A 25435-nucleotide genomic window follows, 5' to 3' on the forward strand; every position below is an offset into this window, starting at 1 on the left:
AAAAGGTGGGGGACAAGATAAAATTGAATTTAATATTATTAAAGAACATGGGATACTGCACTCATTGAACAAGAAAATTAATAATTATTTACAAAGATAGTTTTTAACAAAAATGAAGTGGCTACAGAATTGCCAGCATGCATCAGAATCTAGGCTCAGTTTGCCAAAGTCTGATTATTTTTACTTTGGGATAGTGCCCATACTAGAATAAGCTCCCGGTTCTCAGATTTTAAAAATCAAAAGTATTTGGCCTCCCATTTTCATAATTTCATCTAACAGATTCTTATTCTGCTACTATGTTATAAACCAGCCCGTGCCCCACATATCACAGTCTGGGAACCACTCTGCTTGAGCATATTCCCCAACCTGAGAAGAAGGTGCCAGTCCCTACCCTTTAAGAGCTATTATTTCTATAAATCTGTTTTTACTACAGGGAAAAAATAAAACACAAAGGCTTCCACAGCTTGCAGTTGCCAGCTAAGCTTAATTGTATCCATACTCTGTGGCTACACAAAGGGGTGAGAAGAAATATAAGGCTACACAAACTGAACCGTGGAGAAAGTGTATGTATTGCTGTGGTAGACATGGCTCAGAACTGAAGTCCCAGATTGGGCCTAAGACACCATCACAAAACCTAGGTTTTATAACAACTTTATGGCTTACACAACAGACATTGGAATTCAGACTGCCAGCCTGATTTCTGGGCCAAAGAAAGCTATTCGAATGGGTGCAAGAAGGAAGGTTTCAGAACATGCACTATCAGTTGGGCAGCCAGCCCTGTCCTCAGGCCAGGTCGTAAAGGAGACTGATATTGTCAAGGAAGCCCTTAAGATCTCACCTGTGAACTGCGAAAGAGGAGAGGATATTAGTAAGACATTGAAAGATGACAAAATTAAAAACCACAAGCAGCTGGTTACCCTTTTTTATTCATATAATAAGGAACAAATGCAGACATTAGGCTTGATATCAGTGGCAAAGCTTCCCTCTCCTAGGCACTAGTTGAGCCAAAACTTGTAATTCCGTGTATTAATCTGCTATACTTAATTAAAATAGAACTTGTGGGCTGATGAAAAATGGAATTTGTTACCTTTCTCTCAGGAGTAACCTTTCCCCCAAGCTAACGTCAACTCTAAACATGGAATGTGTCATCCAAGAGAAGACAACTTACAGCTTGTTTCAAGGGGCAGCTTGAGACAGGCTCATTTTCCACTGTTGTCTGGCCACTTTTCCTTTGGTTTTTCTGTCTCCAACAGCTGGAGCCAATGTCTGACTTTGATACTTGCAGAGAGACTAAATTCTGTCATTAAGGATAATTTGGCTGAGGAATCTAGTCACAATTCTCTTCTGGCCCAGGTGACAGCCCGCACTTGCATGAAATCTAAACTGGGCCAGTGTTTAATCCAGACTCATACAAAGAGTAGTTCTTCAAACCAGAGATGACACTTCTTTCCTGGTATCTCCATACCTTGTGTAATGAGATGATAGACCCACCATGCAGCAACATCTCTGCCTACTTCTCTCAAGATAATTTTCTTTCTAGCTCTTCATTTTTTCTAACCAGGACCCCCAGGATGATCAAAAATTAGTGTTGTATTTTCTGTACTCCTTGGTATCTCCATTTCAGCTGAAAGGAGGGTTCAGTACCTGCTTCTAAAGCTCCCGGACTCTAGAAAGGTAAAATGGAGCATTAAGGGGTTTAGTTTAAGGAGCTCATTCCATTCGATGAGACTTTATATGCATGACAGGCTATACAAGTGTTAAAGTATTAAAGATACCCCCTACTGGTATTTTTCAGAGGTTGGTATGACTTGCCCAGCACAGGACTACACATCCTATTTGGGGTTTGATCCGCCGTGACTAGAAAATTAAACCACCTTTTGAATGTAGGGTGGAGGGGTAATGTAGCACCTTTCCAAAGGAACTGCTGCCCTTTCATTAGCGACTACTCAGGAAGGATTTGAGATTCAGGAGTCTCCCAGATTGCGTCTCCTTGCTTGTAGTTAAGACTTTATTCGCTTGGTAGGTTTACTACTCAATGAAACAATCAGAGGAAAACAGCAACCATGGGAACTGTGGGAGTATGTGGTGTTCACTGGAGGCAGTGAACCATCCCTTACATGGTAACTTTCAGTCCCCAGTGAGCTGATCTAGAGTCATACTAGTAAACAAGAGGTGAAAGGGTTGGTATCATTACCAGTCCACTGAGCCAGCCTGTCCATGGAATTTCTAAAAGCTTTTAAGGACAAAACCTCTTAGCAGATCTGTGCACATGATTCATTTAGCACAGACTCTCAGCCAACTTCCGAGAGGACAACTAAAATAATTTTCATATGAAAGTAAAGCGAATAGCCTGTGTCTTGCTCATCCTACCAAGCACTATTGACCAGTGCTGAGTAAGACCGTCTTTTCAGTGTTGATGAACAGGTTGGCAACTCATCCTGTGTGGTCTGGGTCATGGCTGTATAATACCAAAGTGCAAGGCTTTTAATAATCTTCATGCGCTGTTCAACCTGATCCACTAAGACCAAACAAAAATGTTTAAAAACTGCAGTCAAGCTTGTAAATACTTGCAAAGTCGCAGTCTGAATGAAGCTGAGACAAACTCAATAGTTTAATTATTTCTGTAAATGTATAGAACAGATGTTTGTTCCTACTATAGGTCTGAAAGGTTCCACTGCAATGTACTGCCTCTCCCACTGGAGAGGTAGTTGGGACTAGTTATATTTGTCTCCTCATTAGTTCCCAACCCAGTGTTTTACAGCTAACAGATGACATCCAGTGAAACATCAGAGGAACCTTAAACTGTTACACTTCAGTGCTCTTGGAGACAAGTGTCCTTTTGTGGATTGCTGAACTCCCACTCCGAGATATGAAGGAACTTGACCACAGGGCAAAAGTGGCTTTCATCTCTTAGAAATTACAAGACCAAGTAGCACAACTCCAGGCTCACTTAAATAAAGCAGTTTAGTAAGGTTTTAAGATAAAGCTTCAAGATAATTATATAAACCTTGATAGAAAACGAGCCCTCTGGTTCTTTACTTAATAGAAGTTTGGAAAAATGGAGTGGGGGAAAGGGAGGCTGTCTAGATAAACAGAGAGTTATTTATAAGCTCTTTTAAAAAAAAAAAAAAAAAAAACCCTAGGATGCAGGTATGTTGGAAGTTAGTAGTCAGTTAAATATTAGCAAGAAAAATTGGACCAGAGAGAGATCCAGCTGGAACAAAAGCATTTTCCTCCATGATTGCAAGGAAAATTAATGTCAACATTAATGTGGCATTGCCTTGTGTTCACTCTTAACAAAATTAATCCAATCTGGATGATGAATCTAGATCTATAAATATATTTATTATAATATAACAACTTAACAGTAAACATAAACTATATACAATGCCATTACAGAGAACCCTGGTTGTTTTATATTAGTCACAGAAATAGCCAGTTTTGCTCCAGTGTGAGAAATGAAGAAATAAGCTAAATTGGAAATGTTGAATGTGTTAGGTCTTGTTGACTGCTAGCACCTCCTTTGGAGGTAGACACACACCAACACTAAAATTAGTCCTGCCCCAGGCAGTTAGAAACTTGTGCTCCAATCTTTAGGTTCACACTTGTACCCTGTTTGACATAAATACTTTAAATGACATATTATGTATATAATTTTGTTGTGCTTATTTTTTTCTCTAAAGAATAAATAATCAAAACAACTGCATAACAAAGGTTGGAACTTCACTATCAAAATGAGAGAGACGCGAGTCACCCTATAGCCTGACTGAGCACATTATTTTTAAATACTGCAAGATACAAATTTCATCCTATTTTGTTCTTTTATAAACAATTATTAATAAAATAACTTTAAGGTGATTGGCTAACCATCTGCATTGTTTTCCCCAAAGTTGTAACCAGACCTCCCCTGATACAAAAAGGCTAACATATTTGGTATGAAATTCAACTAGATATTGACCGTAGTGTGTCTCATACACACATTCTGTAAAGGAATCTCTCCACAGAATTACCACCATGGGATTTAGAATCTAAAACTGTGAAGGCAAACGTAGCAATTCTTTCTCTTTCTGCTGCTCTGTTTGGAAAGAAGTCACACAAATCATCTGCTCAGGGTTATTTTCCATTTGTTAACTGTAAGAATCTGTTTTCCCCCATTATATCTCTCTGCTCATCTCCCATTTGATCATTCCATTTACAAATTTATAAAGAATTTTCACATCACAATGCTTCTCTGGATAGACAATGTTTTTATATATATATAAAAATATAACCCCTGTGCTGTGCATGTACTTACAACTCTACACAGTAATCATTCTGTCTCTCTTATACTGGGCTTCACCTAATGCATTTTCTATTATGGGATTTAAACTTGCGTGTTTAAAACATGTGAATGTTTTTATTCTGAAACATTCTGATGCTTCTTAATGAGAGAAGTTTGCATTTAAGACTTCCATATCTTTTAATTGGGAGATAAGATTTTGTTTCTTTTTTTAAGATGTCCTCTTAGATGTAATTTAAAAACAAAGATAGTGGCATATATCCCAACATAAGGAATCCTGATTATGATCCAAAAATGAGTATATAAATCATAACACGAGGCATCTTCTTAAATAACTTACTGAAATCGTGGAAGTCCCACATCATATTGTTTGTTTTTATTAACATGATTCCAATCAGAACATTTTAAAGAGGTTAGTTTAATCAAGAAAATGCCTCTGGAATCTAAAAAAAAAATTTGCATTGGAGGTTGCAAGCACTGTCAAGTTTTGCTCATACAGTAGAAAACAAGATAGAAACCACTCTCCACTCCTAACACACAAATGCTGCCATGTAGGGGGCAGAAGTCCATACAACCCAAGAAACCTTTTTCCACATAGAGTGCTGTTACAATCAGTTCTCTCTCTCTCTCCTTTTTTGGTGTTGCTCTAGAGAACTGCAGTATTTATTTGATCTGATGGAAGACTGACATCGACCTACGCCAGCTGTCACACAAGATATATCTCAGTCATTGGTATTGAAAAGCATGTATTTGTTAAAAACAAATGTGGGAATCAAAGTGATAAGGACACTTTGACCTTCTTTCAAATAGTCTGATGCCTAATGTGTAATAGTAAAACAAATCTTCTGCACAGTCACTTTAAGAATCAAGCTTGCTCTCTAGGAGTAAAATGCAGATTTTTCTCTTCCCCCAGTTAAAAAATATGTGAAATTCTATTGCACCTGGGTTGACCAAAAGCCTACATCCGTAACAAGTGCCACTACAACATCTAGTGACACACTTGTATTATTAAGTTACACTATCTTACATAGCACGGAGCTCTCTGCTCCTTGTTCACCAAAAGGTGAAGATGATTTTCTACATTCAATGTAGAGAATATTCAAAACTTTAGAGCAATATGTTCGTTCCTTTTGTGTTTTTGTTCTTCTAATTTTATTTATTTTTGTTGTAATAGCTTTTTTTTATTTCTTGCCTGCTTTTGGCAGGCAAAACTAGTTCTCCATCCAACTCCTTGGTAGCATCAACCACTCTGAATGTACTTTTTAATAACTACACAGCCATGTCGAAACACAGGGCATGGCATATTGGGGAGAAGTGTCCATGTGTTTGTCTTAGGGTCATAAGCTTCCATATTCCCCAGCGCAGGTCCTTCGCTGCTAACAATTCCACCGGTGGCATAAATTTTTCCATCAAGAACCACAGCACTATACACAAAAAGAAAAGAAAAGTTTTGCTTAATATCTTGTAAAACAGTTCAAATTTCTTGTAGTTTTTAGTGCCCTTTTGCAACACAAGCCTAACTGGATAACTGTTAAAATAGTAAGAAACACTTGCATCTTTAGAAAGCTGAACGCCCCTTCCATTAATCTTAATAACCTTCCCCTACCTGCGCTGCCCCACCATCCCCCAGGTAAGCTTTCCCCACTTTAAACATACAACAGGGAAACTGTGGAAGACATGACTCTCTCAAGCCTATAGGGGGTATCAACAGCACAGCCACTGTTGCAATGTACCAGGCCTGGATACACACCTATTCACCACATAGAAGTGTATAAACAAATGTAGCTGCTATTCAGAAGTTTCTGGCTCCCAGTCCTGTGCATACAAAATGGGATTTTTACACCACCGGTCTTTGCCAAAGCTGTAAAGGAAGAAACAGCTACCCCCCAAGACTACAAGCTCAATGAAAACCCTCTCGATTCAACCCCTTCAATGGTCAGTTGTCTTTCTTTCACTGTGGAGGCTGGGGTCATGACTACATTTTCCCCTGAGCCAAACTCTCTCCACCCCCATTTTCCTCTCTCTGACTCAGAAACACATCTTACTGCCTATATGTGGCTGCTGGTGTGAGTGCTGTCTGGCAGAAGGCATTACAGCATGCATACAAAGCCAATCAATGGCTATGGATACCGAACAGTATCTGGGGGTGCGGAGCTGGGTGCCCTAGTTTATAAAAAGATTAGCACATTTTAAAACTTTGCAAATTTTAAATATATTGCAAATAAAGCAAACTGAACAAAGGAGGGTTAATGAAGAGGCTCTGTGCCGATGACTGGGCTCGCCGAACTTAACACTAAGTAGTACATTCACAGATTTCATAGAGCTCATTTTGAAGCAATAAACATACAGAGCGGGCTGCAGCATAAGGAGGAAGAGTTGAAATTGAAGGATGGGGTGAATGGTGAATCCTAAAAGACACCAGCATGAAAAATTAACCAACCAAAATGCCTCTGAAAAAAGAAGAATGTAAAGAACAAGAAGTGGTCAATGTCTTCAGGAGGAATCAGGCTCTGAGGATAAAAACAAATCTGTACTGAAAACAGTGAAGAGGGAAGGATTTAAACAAGACTAGTATGAGTTACATACACAAGTAAGTAGGAAATAATGAAGACCTTTTCAAAATAACTGTTAATCTGAATGCAGGTAAATTGGGTTTACTTGAAACATTTGATCAGCTTATATATACAAATCAGCAAGGCTGGCTGATTATACAGCCCAGAGTCTTAAGGGAATTTGCTAATGAATTTACTGAACCACTGGTAATTATTTTTGAAAAGTCACATAGAAATGGGGAAGTACCAGAGGATTTGAATAAAGTGTTGTACCAATATTCAAAAAAAGCAAAGACTCATTGTGAGATTACTAATATCTATTCTGTGTAGCTTTACAATTTGCCCTCAACAGAACTCCTACAGAAAAAAGATAACACCAAAACACTTTCTCAAAATGATCACTCCATATCTGACCTCTCGCTCCTCCTCCTCAACAGAAATCTACACAACACCTTCAGAACACAAGCTTGGGAACTTAAATTCATAACTCCACTTGACATAAAAAATCATGGTTGGAGATACTGTATCTGTAGCTTTTTATAACGATTTGTAGCCTACTAACCTTCTTTTGTCCTATAACTGTAGCGGTATTAACTGCCCCCTTCATCTTGAATGGTCTCTTGCAACATGTATTAATGCCTTATCTATTCCATGCTTGTATTTAGCTGTTGCCACTACCTGTCCCAGACCTGAAGTAGAGCTCTGCATATGCTTGGAAACTTGTCTCTCACCAAGAGAAGCTGGGCCAATAAAAGATATAACCTCATCCACCTAGCCTGTCTAAATGAATAAATAAATAAAATAAAAAAGAGAGAGCAAGACTGAAACCAGGAACCTCCAACCAGACTTTATTTAGTCATATATTCCTAACTCTCCCATCCCCTCCCTCCATTTGTTAGTTACGCTGACTCATTACATCTTGTCTTTCGAGTCTAATCCTTACACACAGGTGTAACTTTATGTAAGGAATAATGCCACTGAAGTGCACAAGTGTTTGAAGGATCAGTGTCTTGAATTGTAAGTGCTGCAGGGTAGGGAAGCTTGTTTAATGTGTGCTTGCACAGAGCCTACCACAATGGGGTCCCAAACTTGATGGGGCACTGAGTACTACTGTAATACTGCTACTAATAAATAATTGCTATTAATAGCATGACAGCCCGTTATGTATAAGTACATAGGACGGTGGCATTATGCGAACTAAACAGCATGGACTTTCTAAAGAACACAAGATACAAGACACACACAGCTGGCTACATGTGGGATAAAGCCACGTGGACACAGTACAACGGTGACATGTGCCAAACTGAGATGTCATCTCTGCCCCAGAAAAGATTATGTTCTAAAGGCTCAAAAGGGTACAATATGAACATAAAAATGGACACACTGGCTCAGACCAATTGGCCACCTAGTCCAGTGGCCAGTCTGTGATCCTTGGAGTTCAGGGAAAGCTGGAGTCTTGTGTTGCATCTCTGACCATTTTTGTCTACTAGTCATTGATGGACCTAGCCTCCATGAATTTATTTAATTATTTCTTAAACCCATTTATACTTTTAGCCTTCACAGAATCCCATGGCAACAAGTTCCACAGGCTGACTCTGTGTTGTGTGAAGAAATACTTGCTTCTGTTTGTTTTAAACCTGCTGTCTATTAATTTCATCAGGTGACCACTAGTTCCTTTGTTATGTGAAAGAGTAAATAACACGTCCCTATTCACAATACAGTCTCGCATACCAGTTTACCAATATGATCTGGCACAGGGTCACTCTGTTGCCATAGGGTACAGAAGGAATGTGAACACAGTAGTTTCAGCGTGTTTTTGCAAAAAAAAAAAAAAAAGAGTGGGAATTGGCCATATATGTACTGGGCTGCTAGTCCTTCTGTGTCCCTTTGCACAGCTCAAGACAGAGGTTTCAGGGTTTGGCACGAGACACAGTGGCTGTGTCTGTATTCTTCCATTAAAGCCCTTGCTAGGGTAATCTTACAACATCTTACTTGACAAATTAATTCAAAGTGGTTTGGCTAGGAGCACTGCCACATGGGTTAAAAAAAAGTGGTGGAAGAATCATAAATAAGTGGTAATTGTAAGAAGCAATATTTGGTGCAGAGGGAGATGTTTTGGTCTGGTTTTATTTAACATCATCATTAATGATCTGGAAGACTATGTAAGCAGCCCATTAAATTAAAGTTGCAAATTACTGGGAGGTGTTACCACCAGCAGCGAGGACAGACAAAATAATAGGAACACGGGGACCTTGAAAGGTTAGCAGTATGAATAGGCAATAAAAGGGGATCCAACTGAAAACATGTAAGTACATACATCTGGGGAAAATACCTATAGCTTAGACATCAAATTTCCAAAAGCATCTAAGGGTTAGCTCCACCAAGGAGATTTAGGCTCAGTGTTGCAAAGCCTAACTTTAGGCCCAGTAGAATCCACATGTCCAAGCTCCCTATAAATGCCTGTGGAAAGTTGGGTGCTTAAGAACAGGCTAAAGAAAAGCCCACAAACTGAGTGGTGAGACACTTAAGCTAGCTGGTAGGAAATGCCAATCAGAGGGGCAACCTGTTGTATACAGCTACACCCCTTGTGTGCGCGCTTAAAACCCACTTCTCAGACGGTATGAGGCAGGCCCCTAAGGCCAGGTCGACACTCAAAAGTTACGATGACCCAGCTACGTTGCTCAGGGGCGTGAAAAATCAACACACCCTGAGCGATGTTGTTAAGCTGAGCTAACTCCCAATGTAGACAGTGCTAGGTCAGTGGAAGAATTCTTCTGTTGACCTAGCTACTGCCTCTTGGGGAGGTGGATTAACTAGGCCAATGGGAGAAACCCCTCCCATCAATGTAGTGAGTATCTAAATGAAAACATTACAGCGGCCCAGCAGCTGTGCTTCTGTAGCATTTCAAGTGTAGCCAAACCCTTAGTCTGGGCTGCATTGCGACACCTATCTCTGCTTGGGATTCACAGCCCCAACCACTCTCCTGGAGTCAGGCAACTAAGCTGGGTCAGCCCTTTCTCAAGGAAAACATGGTGGTGGTGCTGCCTAAGTTTCTGCCAGGGGGCATGTGCAAAGCCACTGTAAGACCTGGAATCACTGCGCTGCTCAGAGCCTAACTCACACTTAAGCCCTGCTGTTGTTTCCCTGCTTCGCTTGCCTAAGGGGCCTGATTTTGTAGGTGTGCACAGTACACCTGCACAAGAAAAGGAGGAGATGGTGGTGGTTGTCCCCCATGCCCAACAGTCTGGTGGTTAGAGCACTCATCTGGGATGTGGGTAACCTAAGTTCAAATCCCTGCTTTGCCTGATTTGGAGCAGGGATGTGAACCCAGGTCCTTTCACCAACCCAGATGATTGCCCAAATCACTGGGTATAAGGATAGGCAGCACCACCAACTCCTCCTCTGCCTGGATGAGGTTCCATACACAAGCTCGGCGCAAGCTAGGTGTCAAGCTGCTTGACAGTGTGAGGCCTGAGGCATGTTTATGCATGCCCACCAGCAAAAACTGGGGGCACGGAGGGGACTCTACCAGTGGAAACCTGGGCGCCTACAGGGTTAGGCTAACACTTTTTGTAGTCGCATTATTAGTGCTGGTGCCCTGGCCACATCCTAATTATATTCTACCTAACTATATTTCTCCAGTGTTTTCAGTTGGATAGTGTTCCTAAACTGTTGTGTAGTGTTGCTGTGTGCTGCTGAACAGCTGCCACACTCTAACCCAGAAGTGCCTGCATTTTAGTAGTAGCCAAAGCAGTCTCTGTGCATTATTTGTATATCAGTTATGCTTTAATGTGCAGTGAGATCGTTCAGGACATAGATTGCTATATAAATGAAGGATCATTCTTATTAGTGTAAGCAGAGTCAGGATGAGCTCTACCCTGACATCTGGTGGTGAGTCATGGTGGGTTGTGGAAAAGAACTTCAGGGGCTGAGCTCATTTGCATAGACACACCCACCCTGCCTAGATGGTCACTTTGGCTGCTGTAGGAGCCCCAGTTTCTCTGTTATTGGGGCAGGAATAAACTATTATCCTGATGATGTGAATCAAGGACAGTGGAACTGTACTTGGCCTTTTGTTATGATGGAGGGACTCACCATCAACTAAGCAGCACTCGCTAGGCAAGGGTCATGGGTTCCAAAACCCACTGAATGGTGAGAGGCTATGGTCAGGTATTAATACTGGGTGGCATGGGTCCTCTGGTAAGGGCCTTACATGCTAATTGTATGTTCTCTCTCCACTGTAAAATATTAGAGCTAATTTTGATTCTATGAGGAGTCTAGTTACAGGCTGTTGAGCTGAATTCACTTTGGGCTAATGATGCACCAGCACTGAGGCTCCCCTACTACAAGCTGAAATCACAAAAGAGCTGAACTTAGTAAGAATTGAAATCACTGAGTGTTGTGTTAAGTAGTGGGGGAGTCTGACGATATATGGCAGAGCAGAGTCCCATGGAGAGGTGGGGCAATCAGCTTTGGACCATGTAAGGTGCCCCTGAAATCCGCCCCCGCCATCTCCACCCAGGTTGGGAGGTAAAACTCTGCAGATAAACTCTGACCAGGGACAGAGACTTTGGGGTCCTTGGACTTTTGGATGATTTTGGGTTGCTGGACTCAAGAACCAAAGGGAAAGGACACGGCCCAATTTGCTTGGGATGGGTTTTTGCTCATGGGTTGTGTTATGAATCCTGTTGGTGGTGTTTCCCCAACATAATGCCGCATTGTTTCTCTCTGTTATTAAAAGGCTTTTTGCTACACTCAGACTCTGTGCTTGCGAGAGGGGAAGTATTGCCTCCTAGAGGCGCCCAGCAGGGGTGGTATATATTTGTCCCAGGTCACTGCGTGGGGGTTTGAGCCGGTTTTGCATTGTGTTATTAGAATGGAACCCCTAGACACTGAACCCAGCCCTTCTTGCTGCCAACTCTGATGGGCAGAAGGGTTACATTAGTCTGTTGCTGTGATTTTAATCAGCTGTCCACTGTCCTAAGTCCCAATCGCACATTTCCTTCCAGATCTGCTAAAAGACCTGGGCTTTCCCTCTCTACCAGTTTTCTCCCAGCTGTAGAAAAACTGACCCTGTATGCTGAAAGGCCAGCTTTTAAATTTGTGGACTTGAGAAGTAGGCAACTATTAAGAAATCGTACTCCATAAACACAGCCACCTGTGAGTTTCTCTCCAAACAAGCTGTGCTCTAACCCATTTCAGTGTCTGAAGTTGATCCTAAATTTGTAACAGGAAATGAATAGCCTGGGCCAGTGCCACAAGGTAGCAGGCCCACTAGTTGAGCAGTGAAGTTATGCTTCACTGACCAAGAACCAGAATTTATTTAAAATGTGGGGGAAAAAAAAACCCAACCCCACCATGTTTGTGTTGTGCTGTTCAGCCTGAATCTAAGTTTTATTAAGAGTTCCTATTCGGCAGAGCCATATAACAAACCTTACTGGCTAAGAGTTGGAGGCCGAAACTGCTTTTCTGTGCCTGTTGGGAATTGCTGGTACTAAATTAGCTTCTCTGGAATCACTGCTGGCCTCACCCTGCTGCTGCTATTACCCTGTGGAGAATCTCTGTAACAGCTCTATTTGCATGCAGCCTGAATTCTAAGTAAGCAGGAATATGGAATTTTTAATCATACATAGAAACACATTCTGTATTCTTTTTGCTTGGAGAAAAATAAACCCTTGAAGGGTGAACTGGAAAGGGAGGACTTCTGAGCAATATGGAGCGGGGTGGTTTTTTTCCCTCCCACTCTTTGGCAGTGTGGAGGGAGGTGGCCATCAGGACAGTGCAAAGAGCAATAATCACAGCTCCCAGCCCATGTCTGCTGCTGTCATCTGTGACTGCAGCAGAGCGTGTGGTTAGGGGGCCTCCAAATATCCAGCACTACAAATATAGGCTGAAAATGTGACCATGATCATGTGGCTAAACACATATTTTCATGCTGTTTGGGAAATTCTAAAGATTCAGTTCACCCTAAACATACAGTAGGAGATTTTCAATAGGCACAAAGGCCACTTATGTGTCTAACTCCCATTGACTTTCAAAGCAAGTTTGGTACATAACTGCCCTTTGTGCCATTATAATCTTGCCTTAGGTCAATACCAAAAGTCCCATTGTCTACAATGGGATTAGGTTTTGTCCCAAAGGCATACTGAAATTGATATGCCTTTTGCTCATGATTTGGGGACCTGAACAATTTTAAATTTTCATTAAAAAAAAAATTAAAATTGACCTTTACATTTTTTCACAAGTCACTCCTCCCATGTTATACACAATCACACTAGCTAGTTATGAAAGTGATAAGAACGGTCTGCTTAAAATATAAAAATGAGGTGCACAAACTTTTCCCAACAAACCAGGTTTTGTGTGAACCTGATTGAGAGAGGATCATTAACATATGGTGTGGCAGAGCTCCGACCTTGTCCCCGTGGGTCCCGCGCTTTCAGGCGGTTTATGCTAGCTTCAGAGGCTCACTGCAACCCTCCATGTAGCCCTTCTCTCTCTAGGGCCAGGGATACAGTCTGCTGAGCCTGCACTGACTCTTTGCAAGCGCATGTGGGCGCTTCAAAGGGTTTCTTCAGGTATGTTGGCAACAAGAAGAAAGCCAAGGAAAGTGTGGGCCCCTTACTGAATGAGGGAGGCAACCTAGTGACAGAGGATGTGGAAAAAGCTAATGTACTCAATGCTTTTTTTGCCTCTGTTTTCACTAACAAGGTCAGCTCCCAGACTGCTGCGCTGGGCATCACAGAATGGGGAAGAGATGGCCAGCCCTCTGTGGAGATAGAGATGGTTAGGGACTATTTAGAAAAGCTGGACGTGCACAAGTCCATGGGGCCGGACGAGTTACATCCGAGAGTGCTGAAGGAATTGGCGGCTGTGATTGCAGAGCCCTTGGCCATTATCTTTGAAAACTCGTGGCGAACGGGGGAAGTCCCGGATGACTGGAAAAAGGCTAATGTAGTGCCAATCTTTAAAAAAGGGAAGAAGGAGGATCCTGGGAACTACAGGCCAGTCAGCCTCACCTCAGTCCCTGGAAAAATCATGGAGCAGGTCCTCAAAGAATCAATCCTGAAGCACTTACATGAGAGGAAAGTGATCAGGAACAGTCAGCATGGATTCACCAAGGGAAGGTCATGCCTGACTAATCTAATCGCCTTTTATGATGAGATTACTGGTTCTGTGGATGAAGGGAAAGCAGTGGATGTATTGTTTCTTGACTTTAGCAAAGCTTTTGACACGGTCTCCCACAGTATTCTTGTCAGCAAGTTAAGGAAGTATGGGCTAGATGAATGCACTATAAGGTGGGTAGAAAGCTGGCTAGATTGTCGGGCTCAACGGGTAGTGATAAATGGCTCCATGTCTAGTTGGCAGCCGGTGTCAAGTGGAGTGCCCCAGGGGTCGGTCCTGGGGCCGGTTTTGTTCAATATCTTCATAAATGATCTGGAGGATGGTGTGGATTGCACTCTCAGCAAATTTGCAGATGATACTAAACTGGGAGGAGTGGTAGATACGCTGGAGGGGAGGGATAGGATACAGAAGGACCTAGACAAATTGGAGGATTGGGCCAAAAGAAATCTGATGAGGTTCAATAAGGATAAGTGCAGGGTCCTGCACTTAGGATGGAAGAATCCAATGCACCGCTACAGACTAGGGACCGAATGGCTAGGCAGCAGTTCTGCGGAAAAGGACCTAGGGGTGACAGTGGACGAGAAGCTGGATATGAGTCAACAGTGTGCCCTTGTTGCCAAGAAGGCCAATGGCATTTTGGGATGTATAAGTAGGGGCATAGCGAGCAGATCGAGGGATGTGATCGTTCCCCTCTATTCGACACTGGTGAGGCCTCATCTGGAGTACTGTGTCCAGTTTTGGGCCCCACACTACAAGAAGGATGTGGATAAATTGGAGAGAGTCCAGCAAAGGGCAACAAAAATGATTAGGGGTCTAGAGCACATGACTTATGAAGAGAGGCTGAGGGAGCTGGGATTGTTTAGTCTGCAGAAGAGAAGAATGAGGGGGGATTTGATAGCTGCTTTCAACTACCTGAAAGGGGGTTCCAAAGAGGATGGCTCTAGACTGTTCTCAATGGTAGCAGATGACAGAGCGAGGAGTAATGGTCTCAAGTTGCAATGGGGGAGGTTTAGATTGGATATTAGGAAAAACTTTTTCACTAAGAGGGTGGTGAAACACTGGAATGCGTTACCTAGGGAGGTGGTAGAATCTCCTTCCTTAGAGGTTTTTAAGGTCAGGCTTGACAAAGCCCTGGCTGGGATGATTTAACTGGGAATTGGTCCTGCTTCGAGCAGGGGGTTGGACTAGATGACCTTCTGGGGTCCCTTCCAACCCTGATATTCTATGATTCTATGATTCTATGTGCGCGCCCCTCCCCCCCGGACTGACCCCCCCCCTTCAGCAAGCCCCCAGCTTTGTCCCTTGCTACCTGCCCCATTTTGCCCCTTGCAGCCTTTTGCCCCCGCTTTTACCCCGGAACCTCGCTAGCTTCAGTTTGTTTGCCTGCCCTGCCCTTTTCCCTCTGCAGCTTTTTTTTGTTCGCCCCGTCCCGGCCTTTGACGCTTGCCCCTTGGTTCCCTGTCCTACCTCTAGCCTGGTTCCCCCCGCACCGCAAGCAGTCCCCCTGCCCTGATTAGCCCCTTATTCAGTGCGCCCATGCCGCATGCACTTGTGCCCTTCCCCTGTTTGAGTTGCCCCATCTCATTTCACCCCCACAACGTTGTTATGACCCCCTCCCCTAGTGCAGCTAGAGGAGCCGGATTCCTATTCTGAGTTGGTGACTGTCCCCCACAAGCCCTTGTTAGCCCCCCTGTCCAACCCACCCCTTTTGGTGCCCTCCTCCCTGCCTGCAGCCTAGCGGGAAGGAGGGGTTGACCTGCCTCCCCTTTTCTCTCCTCTCTCTGGTATTTTTCCCCTCCCTCCCCACTCATTATGGCGGGGGACACGGCGGGCGGGGCCCCTCCAGCAGCCCCAGCGGCCCGTCCCCTGCCTGCCCCTCCATCACCCCCCCAAGCCTCTATCTCAACTGCCACTGCCAAACCACCTGCCACCGCCCCCGCCGGGGCGCCGGCAGCGGCAGGCACCAGGGTGACCTCTGCTGCTGCCACGTCCCTCGCCCCCTCAGATTCTGGGGGAGCCCCCCCAGCCGGCGGGAAGGGCCAGGGTAAGAAGAAGGGCAAGGGCACCGCTAAAAAGACCAGGCCCTCCTCTGGGGCAGGGACTGCCCCCACTGCCGTGGCCCCGCCACAGGCCGCGGCGTCCCTATCTGCTGCTCCCTCCACTAGCTCTGCGGGTGCCCCTCCCCCCAGCCCACAGGGCATACGCCCAGGTGGAGGCAGCCCCCGTGCCTGCCGCTATGTCATCTCTCCCGGCCACCGCCTCCACTACCATTTATAGCGGCCGGGACCCCTTTCCCACCATGACCAGGAAGCATGGCGTCCGTTGCCTCCTGGTGCCCGCCTCGCCTCACATGGAGACCTACGTGCGGGCATTGACGAGGGTGGTGGGGCCCACAGCCATTGTGACGGCCTCCAAAATGTATGGCAAGGTCGTCGTCGTCTTAGCATCGGAGGCCGCCACCCAGAAGGTGGTGGAGAAGGGCCTGGCAGTGCGGTGGGGGGGGGTGTTTGTCCCCCTGGAGCCGCTAGAGGACGTGGGCATCCGCCTGGTCCTGACCTCCGTCCCTCCCTTCCTTCCCAATGCTGCCATATTACCCGCCCTTTCGACCCTGGGGAAGCCCATTTCTGTCGTGAGCCTCTCTCACTGGGCTGCAAAGACCCCGCCCTCCATCACGTCCTCTCGTTCCGCCGGCAAGTGCAGCTGCAACTGCTGCCAGCGGCGCGTGGCAGAGAGGCGCTTGAGGGGTCATTCTTGGTCCCCTACCAGGGGGCCCATTACCGGGTGCATTATTCCATGGGGGAGGCCCGGTGCTACCTCTGCCGGGCGATGGGGCACGTCCGGAGGGACTGCCCCTTGGCCCGGCAAGGAGAGGCATCCGGGACCCCCGAGCCCCAGCAGGGCGCCGGCCCCATCATCGCAGGTGCCCCTGGCTGCCCGGTGCTGCCCCTCCTCTTATTCAGTCCACCAGTGCTCCCGCTCGGGCCCAAGGGTACTTCCCCGCAGCACGCCCAGACGAGCGGGAGAGCCCCACCTCTGCTGCCTGCAATCCGGCGGGGCACCTAGTGGAGGGTGCGGCAGGGATACCGCCTAGCGTGGGAGAGGGCCCGCCCCAGGGGGAATCTTCCATCCCTCATGCCGCCCCACTGCTGCCTCCTACAGTCCCTGAGCCATCGCCCCTGCCCCCCGACCCGACTCCTGTTATCCGGCCCCCGGATGATGCCATGGAGGGCTGGGCCTTAGTCCAGGGGAAGTGGGGAAAGCGGAAGGCTCGAGCTCAGCTTCTTTCCTCCGATGCGGAAGCCCCCCGTAAGACCAGAAAGGGAGGCACCGATGCCGAGCCCTCTGCCTTGCCCGCGGGTGCGTTCCAGCCACCGGTACCGGCTGGGGAAGACGTGGCAGCACGGGAGGGCAGTACTACCCCTCCATTGGCCCCCGATGGAGCCTCTCCTGCCCCGTTACCATCTGGAGCCCCTCTGAGCCCTGAGGCGAGTGTCGCTTCGGGCACTGGCAGGGAGAACTCTGGGGTGGTGGAAGGAGAGCTCCCTTCCATCTACGAGGAGATCGAGGCCCTGGGTCTGACCCCGGTCACCCATGGGGAGGATGACCCTCTGCCAGCGGGCCTCAATCTGGGTGATCTCACGCCAGCCCCCACTTCTCCATGCTCCCTCCCCCTCACTGCTGCTTCTGCTCCAAGGGTTCCCTGGGCTCCTCCATCTGTCCAGCTGCGGGTGGCACCCTGCTGTTGGCTGCTGAGCCCACTGAGGCAACCGCCGGTGCCATGCGGCTGGGACCCGAGCCCCACGGGCTGTCCCTTGTGGGCGTGGGGCAACCGACCTCCTTCCCGGGCGGGGACTCCACTGACAATGCCGTGGCTACTACGCCGGCCATGGAGCCAAAGCCCGGCATCACGGAGGGTCCCCTTCTCACCCCCCAGATTCCTGAGCTTGACCGAGAGGGGCCATCTCCCAGCGGCCTGGCTACCGGGGCCCAGGATCCTGCCTTTGCCCTCTCCCTGACTCTGCTCCCGACCCCTGCCCTGCTCTTACTCTGGATCCCTGCCCTGCCCCTGATGCCAACCCTGTCCCTGTCCCCTCCACCTCCCGTGATACCATTGCCGCCCCTGGGGCCGTCATCTCCTCACTCCCAGAGGGTAGCCCCCAGGGAGCGACCTCTGTATTTCCCTGTCCCGACTCACCAGGGGCTGCTATCTTTCCTCCGCCACCCCCAATTGAGCCGGGATCTGAGGGGGGCCACGTGGTGCCAGCCCATCGGGCGCCATGTGGGGGGTCTGCCCCTTGCCTGCCCGTCTCGGTGGGCTACAGGGCTGTGTCAGTGGTCCCCCCGGAGGAAAGCCGGGGGCTAGTGACCCAGGCCCCCCCCCATACGCTGCGAGAGGAGCTGCAGGAGTTCCTTGAGGACGTCCGTGGCTCCCGTAACAAGGTACAGCTCGCTCTCCAGAGATGGGGGGACTTCCATGAAATCCTCCGGGCCGCGAGGGCCCTCATGGGGGAGGGTAAAAGGACTGGGGGGAAGCAGGCCACTGCGGCCTACCAGCGGGTCCACCTCTTCCGTGACTCCTTACTCACCTACAGGGTAGGTCATGGATTGTTGCGCGGCCCGTTGGGAGCCGTGAGCGTCCCTGCCGGCGAGGATCCCACTCAGCCCTCCTCATGGCACCTCTCACCATCGCAACGTTGAACACCCAGGGCTGTAGGATGGCTCTCCGCAGGTGCCAGGTGTTCTCCTTCTTTTGGGAGGGGGGTACTCTGTGGTTTTCCTGCAGGAGACCCATATGGATCCGGCCACTGAAGACAGCTGGCGGCTGGCCTGGGGGGACAGGATCTATTTTAGCCATCTCACAGTTCGTACGGCTGGAGTGGCAACCCTGTTCTCCCCCGACCTACGGCCCGAGGTGCTGAGGGTCACCGAGGCTGTACCGGGCCGCCTGCTGCACCTCTGGGTCCATATGGAGGGGCTCGTGGTCAACCTTGTTAACGTCTATGCTCCGACATCGGGCCCGGCACGGTTGCGTTACTTTCAGCAGGCATCTGCCTTCCTCAGCACCTTGAATCCTCGTGGTTCACCTTTAGCCGGGTGGAGGCCGCATCTACCTATCACGTTTCCATCTTTCACGGGCCCACTCCTCCAGCATCCGGCTGGCTCCATTCTCCAATCATCATTTAGCCACCGTGACGGTCTCTCTCTGCACAGAGAGGCCGAGGCCGGCCTATTGGCATTTTAACAACAGCTTGTTGGAGGATGTGGGCTTTGTGGCATCCTTCCGGGAGTTCTGGCTGGCCTGGCGAGGGCAGCGGTGTGCCTTTCTCTCAGTGCGGTGGTGGTGGGACCTAGGGAAGGTGCGCGCCTGGCCGTGACTACACCCGGGGCGCCAGCCGACGGAGGGATGTGGCGATAGGGCGGTTGGAACGGGAGGTCTTAGAGCTGGAGAGGCGTCTGGTCGCCAGTCCTGAGGATCCATCCCTCTGCGGGGTGTGCCAGGAGAAGCAGGAGGAGCTCCGGGCCCTCGAGGACCATCGGGCCCAGGGTGCCTTTGTTCGATCCCGCATCCACCTCCTTCAGGAGATGGATCGCGGCTCCTGCTTCTTCTACGCCCTGGAGAAAAAGAGGGGGGGCCAAGAAGCACGTCACCTGCCTCCTAGCAGAGGATGGCACCCCCCTCACGGATCCGACGGAGATGTGCGGGAGGGCCAGGGCCTTCTATGCAGGCCTTTTCTCCCCGGATCCGACCGATCCTAACACTTGCAGAGTGTTCTGGGACAAACTCCTGACGGTCAGTGCGGGCAACCGAGACTGGCAAGAGCTGCCTCTCACTCTGGCCGAGTTCTCGGAAGCCCTCTGCTGCATGCCCACCAATAAATCTCCGGGCATGGACGGGCTGACTGTGGAGTTCTACCACGTGTTCTGGGATGTCCTCAGCCCAGACCTAGTCACCGTCTGGGCCAAGTCTTTGCAGAGCGGGGTCCTCCCTCTTTCGTGCAGGCGAGCTGTGCTCGCCTTATTGCCAAAGAAGGGGAACCTCCTTATGAAATTGGCGTCCCGTCTCGCTCCTCAGCATGGACTACGAGGTCGTAGTGAAAGCCATCTCGCTGCAGCTAGGGTCCATGCTGGTGGACGTGATCGACCCAGACCAGACCTACACCGTCCCGGGCCGCACCATCTTCGACAACCTGTATCTGGTCTGGGACCTCTGGGAACTCGGGTGTAGGGACGGTCTGTTGTTCGCCCTCCTGTCCCTGGATCAGGAGAAGGAGTTCGACAGGGTGGACCACGGGTATCTCCTGGGCACTCTGAGAGCGTTTGTCTTCAGACCCCAGTTTGTGGGTTTTCTCCGGGTGCTGTATGCCTCCGCAGAGTGTCTGGTCAGGCTCAACTGGACCCTGACCGAACCGGTCAGCTTCGGGCAAGGAGTACGGCAGGGGTGCCCCCTCTCGGGCCAGCTGTATGCTCTGGCGATAGAGCCCTTCCTCTGTCTCCTCCGCAGGAGGTTGATGGGGTTGGTGCTGCGGGAGCCGGAGCTGCGGCTGGTCCTGTCGGCGTATGCTGACGATGTGCTCCTCGTGGTCCAAGACCCGGGCGACTTTGCACGGGTGGAGGCTTGCCAGGCCATCTACTCGGCAGCCTCCTCCACCCGGGTCAACTGGGTCAAGAGCTCTGGCTTGGTGGTAGGGGACTGGTGGCAGGCGAGCTCCCTCCCACCTGCGCTTCAGGCCATCCGGTGGAGCGTGGGTTCACTGCTCTATCTCGGCGTTTACCTTTCTGCCACGCATCCGTCTCTGCTGGAAAACTGGCACGGTTTAGAGGGCAGGATGGTAGAGCCGCTCCGGAGATGGACAGGACTACTCTGGTGTCTCTCCCTTTGAGGGAGGGCACTGGTGCTTAATCAACTAGTCCTGTCCATGCTCTGGTACCAGCTCAACACCCTGAGCCCAGCCCTGGGTTTCCTGGCCAACCTCCCGACGTCGATTCTAGAGTTCTTCTGGACAGGACTGCACTGGGTCTCTGCAGGGGTTCTCCATCTACCCCTGGAGGAGGGAGGGCAGGGCCTGAAGTGTCTCCACACTCAGGTCCACGTCTCCGCCTCCAGGCCCTGCAGAGGCTCCTTTATGGTGCAGGTAGTCCAGCGTGGAGCATCCTGGCACACGCCTTCCTGCGCCACTTCCGAGGGCTCCAATATGACCGGCAGCTCCTTTATCTCCATCCGAGAGGTCTTCCGCGAGACCTCTCAGGGCTGCCAGTCTTCTACCAGGACCTCCTCCGGACCTGGAAACTGTTCACAGCGACCAGGTCCGTGGCGGCCTCCGTGGGGGAAGATCTCCTCGCGGAGCCCCTGTTACACAACCCCCAGCTCCGTGTGCAGGTGGCGGAGTCCCACTCGGTGCGCCAGAGGTTGGTCCTGGCAGAAGTCACCAGAGTTGGGGACCTCCTGGACTATGACCGGGGAGACTGGCTGGAGCCCCTGACGCTCGCTCAGCGCATGGGGCTCTCCAGACCTCGTACTCCCCTGCGCTTACTTCAGGAGGTGAGGGCCGCTTTGCTGCCTGCTGCTCGGGTTTACCTCGACCAGGTCCTAAGAGAGGGTGCGCCCCCACCACCCCACACCCCAGGCCCTCCGGACCTTTTCATCGGGCTCCTGCCCCATGGACCTGACCGACACCCCCGCCCCTTCACGGTGAGCTGGCTACACGAGCTGCAGCCTGTCCGTTTCTGGACCGCGCCAAGGAAACATCTATACACGCTCATGCTCCACACCCTTCACATCCTCACTCTCGCGTCCTGCCCCGACACAATGTGGAGGGATCTCCTGCCACCTCTAGAGGGTGAGGAGCCCTGGTGGGCCGGCCTATATTCCACCTGGGTCCCGAGGCCCGCCGGTGATATCAGTTGGTGGCTCCTTCATGGGGCTGTGAGCACGGGCGTGTACTTGGTGTGGTTCACCACAATCCCGGCCACCTGCCCCTTTTGCGGCGTGAGGGAAACCCTGGTGCACGTATACCTGGAGTGCGCCAGGCTGCAGCCCCTATTCCGGCTCCTCACAAATATTTTGTTAAGATTTTGGTTGCACTTTTCCCCTCACCTCCTTATCTATGCACTCCCTATCAAAGGCCCCACTAAGTCACGGGACCTCCTGGTCAACCTCCTCCTGGCCCTGGCTAAAGTGGCCATCTATAAAACCAGGGTGAGGAGGTTGGCCGATGGAGTCTCCTGTGACTGTGGGGCCTATTTCCGATCCTCCGTCCATTCACGCCTCCGGGTAGAGTTTCTCTGGGAGGCGTCCACTGACTCCCTTGACGCCTTCAAGGAGCAGTGGGCACTGTCTGGGGTTCTCTGCTCGGTGTTCCCGTCCGGTTCCCTTCGTTTGACTCTTTGACCGCACTCCTGTCCCTGTTGTTCATTAGTTGTCCCTGGTAATTACTTGGTTTTCCAGGTCCTGTGGACCCCCCCTCTTAGGCTGAGGGGGGATCCTTTAGCAGTGGGCTTCGCCCGCCCACTTCCTGGATCCCAATAAGGCTACTCTGCTGTACCCAACTGGCCTGGGTCTATCACAGTGGTTAATTCTGTGTTGTTAAATAACATCTGCATTTTTTTATTTACTTAAAATCCTAGATAATGAGGCAACTCATGTAAACTGCAGCATACCCTTTATTTCTGGTTTACAATCTTTAAAGAAAAATATCATTAACTACTGTCTGAACACAGTGGGGTTCTCCTCAGTTCAATTTCACTCTTGAGGAACAATGAAAATCTGTAATTAGCACAGAAACAGCAGGAACACAGTTGCTTTGGCTGGAAGTTGGCGTGTGATTTTTTTAATCTGTTTGCTCCGGGACAAAATTCAGCTCAGCAGTGAAAAAGAGGGCACTCTTTTAAATATAAAAAATGTGGAACTAACATTTGAAATGGCTTCTTTGATTTTTTAGGTGTTTTCTGTCCTTATTTTGAAACCAAAAATAAAATGCAAGAGGAGTTTTTAAAAATAAACGTTTGGGCACGTGTTACCAGTGATGCAGTGTGGCTCCATCGCTAAGGAGCTGCCTTTGTGGTCAGGAGAGGTGGCTTCTATGGCTAAGATTTTATTATGGTTATTTTTAGTAAAAGTCCTGGACAGGTCACAAGCAATAAACAAAAATTCATGGATGCTGTGACTGATCTGTGACTTTCGCTGCTGCGGCTCCATGGTTTCCCCCACCACCGTGGTGACTGGGAGCCACAGGGTTCTCTCTCCTCCCTCCCCGCAAGGCTGTCCCTGGTCAAAAGAACCCTGAGGAAGGCCCCCTGAGGAGGCTGTCGCCTGTTGCTGGAAACCTGCAGGGGGACTCTGAGGGGGCTGTCACCTGTTGCTGGAACCCTTTCAAGGCCACACTGGCTGGCAGCTCCAGTCCCGCAGCCCCAGGGACTGAAGCAGAAAATGTCAGGGAGGTCTCTGGAAATGATGGATTTCGTGACTTTTGTGATCTCTGTGACAAAAACGTAGCCTTACCCATGTGAACTGAATATTATCATCCCCATTTTACAGATAGGTAAACTGACACACAGAGCATTTGTATGGCTTGCCCTGAGGTCATGCAGCCTGTCAGTTGCAAAGTAGTGATTAGAACCCAAGAGTTCGGCCTCTCTGTCTCTCATTGCAAATCATGGTACTCAAATATTAAGGGACAAATGTTCAGTATGATGCACAAGGACATTAAAATACACCCCTAGGTATGTATAATGAAGATGAATAAAAACATATTGTATACATCTCCCTTCCCGCTGCCACTCTCACTATTATTATTATGTAGTCATTTTTTTTCCAGTAGAAAATACTGAGGTACTGGTAATTCAATCTTAATGGTTTTTCTCACCTGCAGAACTGCCTGGAGTGGTTCATGTTGGGACCTGCTTTAATATTGCCTTTCTCTGGGTCATAGATGGTGGTTGCTCTTGCATAAGCTCCTCCAAGAATAAAGATGAACCCATTGAGAGTGACTGCAGGAGCATATTTGTTATCTGTCAATGGAAAGCAATACTGAGATCAGTTTCTAGGCTCAAGTTTGGAGTTGTTTTTGTTTATACATTCCCTTTATTTAGAGATAAGGCACATTTCTCTAAACGTCCAAGGCTAGGGAAAGAAAAATGAGGAAATCTTTTTTGTTTTTATTCTTTTCTCCTAAACTTCTCAAAGGCACTTTCAAAGTTCATCATCAGTCCTTCATTCCCCAGTAACCTCCCCCCCCCAACTGGTACAGTTACAATTATCCTCTCCAAACCCTAACTGAGCCACAGTGAAAGCTCTGTTCTTGTATCTGAAATTAATGTGTCAAATTGTTGCAGAGCTTTGAATTGCTGCAAATCTTAACTCACTTTCCATTCCTGAGCAGTGGCTCAGTACAGACGAACCCTAGAGCAAAGTATCCCACTTCTTAATAGTATTAAAAAATAGATTATCTTTTGTATTCCTTTTTTGCTTGTGGGTGGGTCCCAACACATCTAAGCATATTTTCTGGGGCCTAACGTTTCTCCCTTAATCTTTCCTGCAAACATAACCTAGAGCATGTTCTGCAGCTGCCACTGACTTCAACTGGAGTTGTGAGTGCTCAGCATTTCTGACATGTTAGGCGCCAAATGTCCTAAACTGATTTCTATTAAAGTTTCCAGGGAATGCTTTAACACTGAGGAGTTATCTGCAGAGTTATCAGATGATACCTGGTAAAGTTAATCATATCATTATTTTAATAAATAATTTGTGAAATTTAGCTAGCAGACTTGTTCCATATATTCCTATTATAATACATCATATGCTTATACATGCTTTAAGCATGCTGGCTGATATTTTCCATGCCTGGCATTTGTCTCAGGCATTTCCACTAAAATGGTCCAGCAGTTTCCAGGAATGAGATTGTTGGTCTGCACATATTAAAAAACTTCTCAAATCTTGAGTTGAGACGTTCTAGCACCTCCATGCTTTGGATCAGGGACTTGTAATTTGGCAGAGTGGCAGGAACAACCCTTTTTCTGTTCCAGTGAAAAGGTGCCCAAATTTGGCCAAGTTATAAGCCTCTGAGAAATCTCAGTTCACACATGCTCAGTAGAATTTGGTAGCTAGTCTCCGAAGATTCATTCTGAACTAGGCGAGAGGGAGAGGCTGGGGGCGGGGGCTGAAGAATCTGTAACCACTAGACCACACGCTCCTACAGAACCTGCAACTGAACCAAGGAGTCCCGAGTCTTAACATTTCTTTATGGGGCAGTAAATAGCTGGGAAATCAATAGTAAAGTATGTGTCCCCACCCCTCTGCAGTGGCAGGACCACGTAGACAACAACAGTACTGCATCAGCTACTGAGGTAGCTCAGGTGGTAGAGGCCTGTGCTATGGATCTAGAGACCCCAGCTCTACATGGGGAGTCAATATGGTTCCAGATGAGGGGATTTTTTTCTTTTCATTTTAAATTTTTTTTAAAACATAGAATGTTGCACCACAAAA

The 25435-nt window shown here is 48.2% G+C and overlaps 1 protein-coding gene across 5 annotated transcripts in view; it reads right to left on the bottom strand.

Annotated features, from left to right (window-relative positions):
- Positions 1 to 3339: 3339 nt before the first annotated feature.
- Positions 3340 to 25435, bottom strand: part of KLHL29 (kelch like family member 29) — a 571650-nt gene continuing 549554 nt past the window's right edge. For all 5 annotated transcript variants that reach the window (XM_074947522.1, XM_074947521.1, XM_074947520.1 and 2 more), the window contains 2 exons: positions 23817 to 23961; positions 3340 to 5703 (listed from right to left, as the gene is read on the bottom strand). In XM_074947522.1, coding sequence (XP_074803623.1) covers positions 5520 to 5703; positions 23817 to 23961 — 329 coding nt within the window. In that variant the 3' untranslated portion in view covers positions 3340 to 5519. The remainder of the gene's footprint in view (positions 5704 to 23816; positions 23962 to 25435) is intronic.

This window comes from Natator depressus, chromosome 3 (genome assembly GCF_965152275.1).
Source record: "Natator depressus isolate rNatDep1 chromosome 3, rNatDep2.hap1, whole genome shotgun sequence".
Lineage (NCBI taxonomy): Eukaryota > Metazoa > Chordata > Testudines > Cheloniidae > Natator > Natator depressus.